The 11,409-nt window shown below is 39.2% G+C and overlaps 1 protein-coding gene across 2 annotated transcripts in view; it reads right to left on the bottom strand.

Annotated features, from left to right (window-relative positions):
- Positions 1–2,785: 2,785 nt before the first annotated feature.
- fancm (FA complementation group M) overlaps positions 2,786–11,409 on the bottom strand; it is an 86,266-nt gene continuing 77,642 nt past the window's right edge. For both annotated transcript variants that reach the window (XM_012969053.3, XM_004917143.4), the window contains exons 18-23: positions 8,730–8,886; positions 7,953–8,062; positions 6,744–7,289; positions 4,022–4,400; positions 3,292–3,583; positions 2,786–3,122 (exon numbers count right to left, since the gene is read on the bottom strand). In XM_012969053.3, coding sequence (XP_012824507.2) covers positions 2,987–3,122; positions 3,292–3,583; positions 4,022–4,400; positions 6,744–7,289; positions 7,953–8,062; positions 8,730–8,886 — 1,620 coding nt within the window. In that variant the 3' untranslated portion in view covers positions 2,786–2,986. The remainder of the gene's footprint in view (positions 3,123–3,291; positions 3,584–4,021; positions 4,401–6,743; positions 7,290–7,952; positions 8,063–8,729; positions 8,887–11,409) is intronic.

The following is an 11,409-nucleotide window of genomic DNA, read 5'->3' as shown; positions in this document are numbered from 1 at the left end:
TATACTGTTGGTTAAGGTTATCCCATAATATCAGGGGTCCCCAACCTTTCTTACTCTTGAGCCACAGTCAAATGTAAAAAGACTTGCAGAGCAACACAAGCATCATAAAAGTTCATGGAGGTGCCAAATAAGGGCTAAGATTGGCTATTAGGCAGCCTCTATGCACACTATCAGCTTACAGGGGGCTTTATTTGGTAGTAAATCTTGTTTTTATTCAACCAAAACTTGCCACCAAGTCAGGAATTGAAAAATAACAAGCATGCAGGTCAGATTCAAATGCAAACTACCTGAACAGTTATGTCTAGTTTCACTGGGTAAAATTTCATTCAACACTGTGTAACGTGCAGAATGATGGCCTTATTAAAGTAGATTCTAAATGAATTATAGCATTGAGTTAAAAACATGCACCAATTTTGAGTCGAGTGATGCATCTGCTGAGTTCTAAACACACTAACATTTCCACAGTTGTCAAACAAAGGCTTTGTGGTGGGTCACCTACCATGGGAACCTCAACTGAGCACCCAAGGGCGTCACTATATATACTTATCCTAGTCCAGCTTGTGGGTCTCGGTGGGAAAGGTCATAAATGCTGAAAGTTTAGTAAAAGTGTCAGCATTCAGGGGCAACTGCCACTTTTAGGCTGTGACAGTATGGAGGCGCCATGGTGCATTCCTAAAAACTTGCTGAGAACAGTCTGCCAAGTGCTGTGTGATATCTTCAATAGCAATAGATCAATGGTATTTGCCCATCCATGCGGATTGCTAATTTACACGTACCCATGGTTTGTAAACAATGAATAAGTTTCAACAGGTTACAACACCTTATTAAGTGCAGAAACTAAAGGTAAACTATATTATGTAAACTTAATATAAGGTTCATCTCATGAAAATAAACTTTTGAAATATAATCAAAAATGTTGCTATTCCTGATATATTCATTATCTCCCTCTCGGCAATCTGCTTTTCTTCATGCAGGAGTCAGGGTCAGATTTTAATTGACATTTAGGTCTAATGCAGCTTTTTGGGGGGGGGAATCATTTCTTCTACCAGATGTATTAGAGAAAAGTCTGGCTCTGACTTCTGCATGAAGAGAGACAGATACAGAATGGAATCTAGGGAAGATTATTACAGCAATAGTACAGCATTTTAAAGCATTATATTTAGAAAGCTTATTTCAAGTGAGCTGAAGCTTATATTTTCAATTTTGGGTTAGTTCCCCTTTAAAGGAAAAAGTGCTACCTAAACAAAGCAATACCTCCTGCCAGAGCTATGTCCCCCTACAAGTACAGAACAAGAGGAACCGCAGTGTCAGGAACCCACTGCTCCTTTAAAGGTGTTAGCACCACTTTATTGCCATTTATAAAAACTTACTTCCTGCTACAGGTATTGGACCCCTTATCCAGAAACCCATTATCCAGAAAGCTCCTAATTACGGAAAGCCCATCTCCCATAGACTCCATTTTAATCAAATAATTCAGAATTTTAAAACTGATTTCCTTTTTCTCTGTAATAATAAAACAGTACCTTGTACTTGATCCCAACTTAGATGTAAATAATCCTTATTGGATGCAAAACAATCCTGTTGGGGTTAATATTTTACTGATTTTTAGCAGACTTAAGGTATGGAGATCCAAATTACGGAAAGACCCCTTATCCGGAATACCCTTGGTCCTGAGCATTCTGGATAATGGGTCCTATACCTGTACTAACCAGCTTCCTGTGATTTCAGCTCCATTCAATTTGGGAAACAAAGGGGATTTTATTATAATATTCACTACACATAAGGACTATTTGGCTAAAGGATAATGATATTGATGACATTTTAGAACAAGTTGAATTACACACTAGCCCCCCCCCCCCCCCTACAACCGGATAAGGAAACACTTTCCAGTAATCATGGCTTTAGCGCTAACACTAACCCTTCAATGAGCATTGCAGATGATGTTGTTGATGCAACAATGTTATTTTCTAGTATTATTGGTCATTCTTAGGAACACGCTCATCCAAAAAGTTTTGCAATTGTGTTTTAAAAAATGTGATAATATATTGCATTCTACTGTCATCCTATCATGTAGAGCAGATTATTCGGTGTGTTAAGTGGTCATTAATTATCTAAATTTCTAGCTATTGTTTTATAGCCTGAGAAGACAATCTCTGGCTTATTCTCTTCTATCATCCATTAAGCACAACGATTTCTCTACAGAATCAAGGTGGGGGTGTTTTCAAACCACTGGCCACTTTCTACTACTACCGTGGTCTTATTCATGGGCTACAAGGAGCAAGTCTTGGGGCAAGTAGGTGGATCATGGCCCCATTCTACGTACATAGGTGGTAAGGCCCACCACCTAGGGGCTCCAGGCAAGCAGAGTGTAAATAGGCCAGGCCCCCAGATGGGTGGTGTGCTATGTTGGAGCTGACTTAAGCTGGCCATACACGCACCGATAATATCGCACAAAACCTCGTTTCGTTCGATATTCGGTGCGTGTATGGCATGTCGGCAAGTCGACCGATATCGCAGGAAGCTGCTGAAATCAGTCGACTCGCCGATCGGCCAGGTTAGAAAATTTTGATCGGGCGCCATAGAAGGTGCCTGACCAAAATCTGCCGTCAGGGCTGAATCGGCAGAAGGAGGTAGAAATCCTATTGTTTCTACCTCCTTATCTGCTGTTTCAGCCCTGAACGGTGTGTGGCGGATCTGACGATGTTTCGTGCGACATCGCCATATGTGTGGCCACCTTTAGATACATATTCCATGTAGACTGGACATGATCTTGGTTACCATGTTCTGGATATAATATGTTTAATGATGTTAAACTACAAACTTCATTTCAATGCAAATGTTTAGCGATAACAAGGCTTATGATATTAGCCCTTTTTTAGAATAAACATTTATTTACATATTTTACAGCAAAAGACATGACAAATAAAGTGCATTTTCTGTAAAGTGGCCTGGAATATTCAGTAGTAAAGTCTGTTCCAGCTTTGTGTTAGGAGACTCTGCTTCGCTTAGCGGGGTTTTCGGATGCCACCATCTCTGCTTCAAACATGTAATGTACATAGCGATAGAGTTCCTCTGCTTTCTGAGCACTCACATGGGCACGGGCAGAGATCACTTGCACAGAGCTAAAACAGGAATTCACAGCAGAGAAAGGAAAATGAAAAAAAGGAATGAGATTTTGGTGAGTGGGACCAGTCAGACAGTAGGTTGGCATTTCTTTATTATGTAAGGTGATTGCATTATTGGTAATAAGACAAGAGAGGAAACAAATTGATAGTGGCAATGCTGATATACCTGTTGGCCATTTGTCTGATGGAGTCAAAGCGCTGACACAAGTTTAGTGCAGTGATGTAGCTGATGTTTGGTATGGACAGATAGAACTGCATCACTTCCTGTTTGTGCCCTTTCACCTCTGTTGGGACATCAATGCCAGTGTTCTTTCTCTGCTCTAATAATCCCAGCTCCTTTAGCAAACCCGCTGTCTCCTCCTGGCTAGAGCTGAACAGAACCTGGACACCAGCACTGATTAACGCAGACAATGTGCTGTCGTAATATCTTGTTCTCTGAAATGTCCTTGACGTTTCACCTGGAAGGCACATTAAGGACATTTATCCATTCAGCCCCAAAACGATGACATCCGTGCAACACTCACAATCACAGCACATGGGGCAAAATATTTCCAATAACTATTCCACAGTTTCATAGTTCCTATTGTAGCAAACAGAAAACTTTCAACAAAGCATCACTCAGTACAAGCAACTCAGAAATGTGGAGAGAGTCATAAGGGTCATTTTTCAACAATGGGCAAAGTCGCTCCTGGGCAGTAACCCATGACAACAAATAACATTTTTACTTTTATTGCAACATGTTGAAAAATGCTAACCACTGTTTGGTTGTTTTGGGTTAGTGCCTAGGAGAAAATTTGCATAGTGTTGGTAAATAAGCAGCAATTTTATTTTAGAAACATTAGTAACATCCAATAGTTCACTGTAATGTAGCTGTGACTTTGTTACTAAGGGCTCACCTTGTTTGATTCGGTCCTTCTCTATAATGAGACAAACTCTATCAAATAAATGTTGCAAGTGCTGGATCCGATCCACCAGTTTGCTCCTGTTTGCACTGTTTGCAAATTCGGACTGTGACTTGCGCTCCACTGCTAAGCGACTACTGACAATGTAATCACATCCACCAAGGGAGCACACCTCCACTTTCACCCCAAGAGACATCTTTAGGTAGGAGATGACCTCAGGCCCAGAGGAGATTTCCCGGCTGTCAGCAAGAATGCATAGAGTTCTGATTCCTGCAAGAGCAGATACCCCCACAGTCCCTGGGAAGGAGAGATTTGCTACAGCTGAACTATCCATGGTCAAATCAAAGTTGACTCTTCCAATACTGACTTCTTCCTAAAAAGAGAGGCAGAAAAGAGAAAGAGATGGTTACATTTAAGTCCTGAAAGGCAGTGTTCTACACCAAGGCTCCAGTAGCCAATTACTTTCTGTTAGCTGGATCTTACAGTATATGTCTTAATGGGACAATACACACACATACGCCTGGGTTCAACATAAGCAAAATGAACAGTTTAACTTAAGGACTTTCACTTTGATTATCCCTTTGTTTCTGTATTACTAAGCACAACTACATAATTATCTTTTCGTTTTACTAACCCACCTTCCCCCATTAATCAGGGGAGTGTTTAAATAGAGATGATGATTTTGGTATAAAAAAACACTTCTGTCCCTAATACTGTATACAGCAGTGTCTCAGGCTTACAGGTAAGTAGGAGATCAGGAGTAGGAGATCAGGAAGCTGCCCGCTACTCAGAAAGACTAGGAAGATGGACGATTAACGTGCTTTCAATTTCCCTTTTTGCACTCTTTCATGCAAGAAAAAACCCTAATTTCTTAATTAAAACTATATGCATAAAAATATGTTCACTCAACGAGGTAGGGAGGTGCAAGTTTTTCTATGGATACCAGAGGAAAGCACATGCTGTGGCATTGGACTCTCGGAATGATTATTCTAGGAAACTTGCTTCTCAGACTTATACTGCTGCAAAAATGTTAAAGGAACCCACTTGGTTTCAACAACTCACTAGTCCCATGAATTCCCATAATAGTAACACAGGACAACCCTGATTTTATGCCCTGGGAGTTTACGCCGCAGTTTTTCGCACAGCCTTAGAAAGGCAAACTGCAATTTTCTCTTTCCTGGATTTTATGTTTTCCCAGAATCTACTGTACTAAACTGTAAGCTAATGGCGAGTACGCCCAGCTTGTGCAAAGCTAACAGACCTAACAGATTCTTATGTAGCTCTATAGTCTCTCATTGTGGAGGAGGGTTTTCACGTTGGTGGTGTCTATGCTTACTACTTGTACCTGACAAAGAATTGCTATAGAAACACAGCTACACTGCCAGTGTGTAACGGCCGAGTCCTCCCACAGACAGAGGACAAAAAACAGTGCTGCTTAATTAGCCAGAGACTAAGGAAACACAGAAGAGAGAGGAGATCATACAATTTTCAGTTTGGTTAAACTAGGGGTGATATCAATGAAATTCAATTCATTCCAAATTTTAGGCAATCCAGTGGCTGCCAATAGTCAGTTGTTTTCTGCCTTCCGAATCCTAATTATCACAGGCTAATTCGGCTGAACCCCTAAATCCATCCCAAGGGATTCGGCCGAATTAGCATATGCTAATTAGGATTCGGAAGGCAGAAAAAAAAATCTCTAACATTTAACCCTTCCAAATCCTAATTAACATATGCTAATTTGTGAGGATTTAGTTCGGCCAGGACTGTGGATTCGGCCGAATCTGAACCCTGCCGAAAAAGGCCGAATACCAAACCAAATCCTGGATTTGGTGCATCCCGAGTCTTAAAGGAACAGTAACACCAAAAAATGAAAGTGTATAAAAGTAATTACAATATAATGTACTGTTGCCCTGCATTGCTACAACTGGTGTGTTTGCCTCAGAAAGACTACTATAGTTTATATAAATAAGCTGCTGTGTAGCCATGGGGGCAGCCATTAAAAGGAGAAAAGGCACAGGTTACATAGCAGATAACAGATAAACCCTCATTATATGGGGCTTATCTACTAGTTATCTGCTATGTAACCTGTGCCTTTTCTCCTTTTTTCCAGCTTGAATGGCTGCCCCCATGGCTACACAGCACCTTATTTATATAGCAGCTTTTCTGTAGCAAAAACACAATTTTTTTGCAGAGCAACAGCACATTATATTTGAATTACTTTAAATCACTTTAATTTTTTGATGTTACTGTTCCTTTAACCTCACTGTACTGATTAAACACCATATAAACAAATCATGCAGTAAAAATCAAAAAATCTATGGTGCCACCATTTTGGACTTTTCATGTGGGTTATGGATTCTAGGTTTTATGACAAAGATGTCATTATCACTTAAACTGCAATAACACAACAAAGAACAATGGTTTTGCTTCATCTTAGAAATGGGGCATTTTGGCCCCCAGTGCCGCCCTGCGGGCAGCCTTGCGAATGCCACCCCTCTACGCTTAGGTTTTTTGCATCAGAGGGGGCTGTACCACTAGGTGAGCAGAAATTCTGATTTGAAAATTGGCTTAGCTGTATGATGATAAATTTATGATTGTATTGTGCACAAAATAAACATTTCCTGTGTCATATAGCCTACTATTTGTATTATTATATTGTATCAGGTGTTACTAACAGTGATAGCTAGTATCAGATAATTTAAGGATCATAGGATACCTTTCCTTTAGAGTGGACAACTTCGCTCAACGTTCTTGATTTACTGCCACTACTACATTTACTTTCTGGCTGAAAATCTAGCTCATCAGAAATTGAGGCCTTGATATTAATCCTTGCTTGGCATCGGTCCCTGAGTGGTATATCAAGTTCATTGTTAATCAGCGTGGGAGCACTTTGGTTCTGACATGACGTGTTACCCAGAGATGGTTTAGAGGAAGGCAATGTCTTTTGAGGAGGAGAAGTATCCTTCAGCCTGGATTTTGCCTCTGTCTCTTCTTCCTCACTAGAGTCATCCTGAATAATAAGCCTTGTTTTCTTTTTGACAGGATGTGTATCGTTACGTTGCCTTGACTGAGCTTCCTTGAGCTTCAGCCGCCTCCTTGTACAATACTGTTTTTTACCACCAACAATGCTGACATCTTTTAGGAGGTCAAAGTTAATTTCCACTTCTTCCTCACTAGATCCCAAGTTGTCTGCCTCTTCTTCATCATCTTCTTCTTGAACACAAAAACTGTCTTCCATGTAGCTCTCATCTTGCTCTGGTATCTAGGACAAGCCAAAAGTCTATGAGCACCTTAACAGAGAAATTTAGGGTCATTTTTTAAATTGCACTCACTGTATCAGCCATATCTGTGCTTGTCTAGGTTACGACAAAACCTGTCAAATGTATTAATCCAAAATACTATTTACCAGGAGGGACTAATTTTCTATTTATTTACACTAGCAATTAACTTATGATATAGTAATCATTAATTTCTCAATCATCTCTGTATAATAATTGGTGCAGCCATAAAAAGTTACTCATAGTTACTTGTAGAAAGATGAGAAATGTTGTATTAACTACAATGGCCTTCAGAAAATATGAAAATAGCTGTGGAGTAAACATTATCTAGAAACAAAGGCAAAGGAGTATGGAAAGCCAGTAGTATACTAAGAAAACAAACTGTAACACCAAAAAATGAACATTTTTGAAAGTAATTAAAATATAAATGTACTGTTTGAGTCAGAAATCCTACTATAGTGTTTAACAATAAGCTGCTGTATAGCCACTGGGCTGAAAGCTGGAAAATATGAAAAAAGGCACAGGTTACATAGCAGATAACAGATACACTCTGCAGAATTTAATGGGAAACTACACAGCTTATCCATTACTAGCGTTACTAGGGATGGTTACCACCATCTCTAAATAAAAAAGAGTTCACTACATACCTGTGAAAAAACAGACATGTTATGTCTCCTCCTCTGGGGCGCCATTTTAAAACGTCCACCAAAAGCTGGGCTACGCACAGACTTCAGGTATACGCCATGCATCTCTGAGTCTAAGAATCAATGACAACAGGATCAGCTCACCATAAATGTAAAACATGGTGGGAATATACTGGAAAAAGCTTACTAGCTGCATGAAAGAGATTTTTTTTTAAGCAGTTTTGTGCATTATTTACTTTGTGTTTGGTAATGTTATTCTGGAATAGAAATACCTGTAGGTTTTCCTCAATGCTTATAATATAGTAAATGTGTTTATTTTATAGGAAAAACTTAGAATCCATATGAATTGTTGCTGGCCACCAAAGAGCCAAAGAGGGGGAATTTAAGGTGAAAAAGACAGCAATAGCCAACCCCGCTGTTCTTAAATCATTAGGTTTAGATAGGGGTGTGAGGGCCTAGTGGGTATGTTGGTGGTGTGTTTCTGAGGTGGGAGGGAGGCCTCTGCAGAGAACCAAAGTGGTATAAAGGAGTTTCATTCTACTGTAACTACAATTTGGGATACCCCGGGTAATGAGTTGCTAGGTATAATGTACCACAATATATAACATTTAGAGCGGTTTAGCTGCTTATACACAGACTTTGCAGCATAAGAAACGTGCAGTCGGCCAAACTCTGGGCTGTTGCTTTCTTTGAAATTAACAATTTGCAGTATAACGGATAGAAAAGGTTCACACTCATCTTTTAAGAAACACAACAATAAATGTGCATTTTTCTACCCACCATTCAGGGCCTGGGAAAGCTGAGGGTCATCATTTAAAAACTCCACAAGCGAAGTGTCCTGCTCATTATCAGAATTCATATCCTCATCGGAAGACACAAACTCTGCTCCTTCTGAGGAAAGTTCTGCTTCTTCATCTAGAAACTGCCTTGCTCTTTGCTAAAGGGAAGACATTAGGTAAAACCATATGGTCACTCAAGGGAATACAGGCTACTTACAAACAAATGTATTTTTTTTTTTGTAATATTGGTGTGTAGGCAGCCATCTCAGTGCATTGTGCCTGAGTCTGAGCTTTCAAAAGGAGCCAGCACTACACATTAGAACTGTTTCAGGTAACCTATTGTCTCTCCTACTCCCATGTAACTGGAGTCCCAAGCCGAACTTGGATATTTTACTGTTGAGTGCTTTAATCATATCTGCCAATACAGGTGCCAGGGCGCTGCTACCTTGCTACCTTCCCATTGTTCTGCTGATCGGCTGCTGGGGGGGGGGGGAGTTGTGGCACCCTGGGAAATAAAGAATATTGCTAGCCCCATGTGAAATGTCAAAATTAAATAAAAATCTGTTTGTGCTTTTAAAAAACGGATTTCATTGCAGGATTCTGCTGGAAAAGCTCTATTAACTGATGTGTTTTGAAAAAAACATGTTTTCCCATGACAGTATTCCATTAATGAAATACGTGCATATTATTAGTGAATGCTCAGGACCCTGACAATAGGTTCTAGAAGGCATTTAAACTATTACAGAACGTATTTATGGTGTAGGAATGCAGGCAGTTGTTGTACCTTGTACCACATTGAGCAAATGAAGTTATAGCCTTTATATTGTCTCTGTTTATCTGCTCTGTTACTATGTTCCCTGCACTGTGGGCAAAGTACTTGGACAGAGCTACACCCAATACTAAGTGATGATTTATCCAAAAGGAAGAGAGTTGATTAAGCACTCAGAAAGAAATGTCTCAGTGTTGTGTGTGGGAAATGCAAGTTTAGCCCAGAGCATTTATATACATGAAATGAGCAAAGTGTGTAGGTGTTTAAGTTTCACAGTCATAGTAATCAACATGCTCACAAACTGCAGATGTATAGAAAATCTACCTAGCTTTGTTCCTGCAACTCAGCCCTACTTTTTAGCCTTTGGCCGATCTGTGACTCACTACATGGTTGTTTTTTTCCAAGAAAAAAGTTGAGAAACTCAAAAAAAAATAAATAAAGAATAACACATGTATATTAATGAAATATGTAAAAGCAACAAATAGAGTCCATTCTTTGTGTGCAACAGTGAATGACCTAGATTGCTCTTATACTTAAATCACTTAAGTGGTGTTGATTCCCATTCTGAATTGGAAATATGCCCTTTCTGCAAAGTAATTCATTTCATACAATAATATCAGTGTATGGCCACCGTTAGATGTAGGGTGAAGTGGTGTGTAACATGTTCCTAACTTTGTTTGGTGATGAATTAACTTTTAACTGTAATAGCAAGAATGTAATATATCTGATTACATGCATCTTATGTAACATGCAATATGGGGTCAAATGTCTAAAGGAGCAGATAAGGAAGCATGTAACTGACAAAAAATTCAGAAAAAAGCAAATTGCTCTCTGCATTTGTGTTGTGCACACAAGCAAATTTATCCCATGTCAGTGTCCAGGGGATAGAGAGGGTTTATCTTGGGGATAGGAGCAGGGACATACTCAGTAATATTCATAAGCATCAAGTTTTTTTGGACTTTCAATTTAAGTACTCAAATGCCTTTGGACATGGATTCCAATTTGATGTGTTTTTGTGTCTTGCATGTATTCCTTTCTGGATGCTTTCTTACCCATTGTTTAGTCCATTCTATAGTCCTGTTTTATACTCTTATTTATACACTGTATTCTGCACTTTGTCTTTATATACATGCTTATATTTATGATTCTATGTAAAAAAAACTGTTGCCTTTGTCATATTCTATTTTGTTTTTTAATTTATTATTTGTATGTACATTTGTGTACCAAAAAAAGATGTACTGTCCGTTTGCCGTGCCCCTCATGGATGGCAAACGGGGACAATTGCCACAGGGACAGCAACTCTAAAACGGGGTCGATTCCAGTCATACGGGGACGAATGGTAACCATAATAGGGGCAACCAGTACCTTTTGTGAATAATACATATAATATACTTTTTAATACTTCCAAATAAAAGCAAATTAGCCAACCGTGTCTGTACAATCCAAAAAAGTGGATTCAGTGCATCCCTAGTCTTTATACAACAATAATACTTCTCTTGCACCACACAAATAAATAATAATGCAATCACTATGGGTCATTGACTTGTCAAGCCTGAAAAGTCTGTATAAAGCTCTACATACAATAACTAATTTTATATTAGAATAATTAGTCATCCACTTTTTGGTAATAACCTCTTATGCAAACCAACTAGAAAAAAAACCTTAGAATTGACGTTTGTTGAACTCATTATACAGTTGGAGTTGAAGTCCCTCTCCCATTCTATGACTATGATACAGTTCACTGATTGGGAGTGACAGGGTATGAACATAGAGGCTACATTCTCAGTATACCATACATGTACTGTATTTATTTTGACAGTGTTGTCACTGGTAAAAGGGTTTCATTAGATCACCGTGCTGTCGGACTCAGTTAATACAGAATCAATTTTTTTCACAGGGCACAATCTTAAGA

The sequence above is a fragment of the Xenopus tropicalis genome, chromosome 8 (assembly GCF_000004195.4).
Source record: "Xenopus tropicalis strain Nigerian chromosome 8, UCB_Xtro_10.0, whole genome shotgun sequence".
NCBI classification, from domain to species: Eukaryota; Metazoa; Chordata; class Amphibia; order Anura; family Pipidae; genus Xenopus; species Xenopus tropicalis.
The sequence above is the reverse complement of the archived record's forward strand: the minus strand, read 5'-3'. Positions and strand labels throughout refer to the sequence as shown.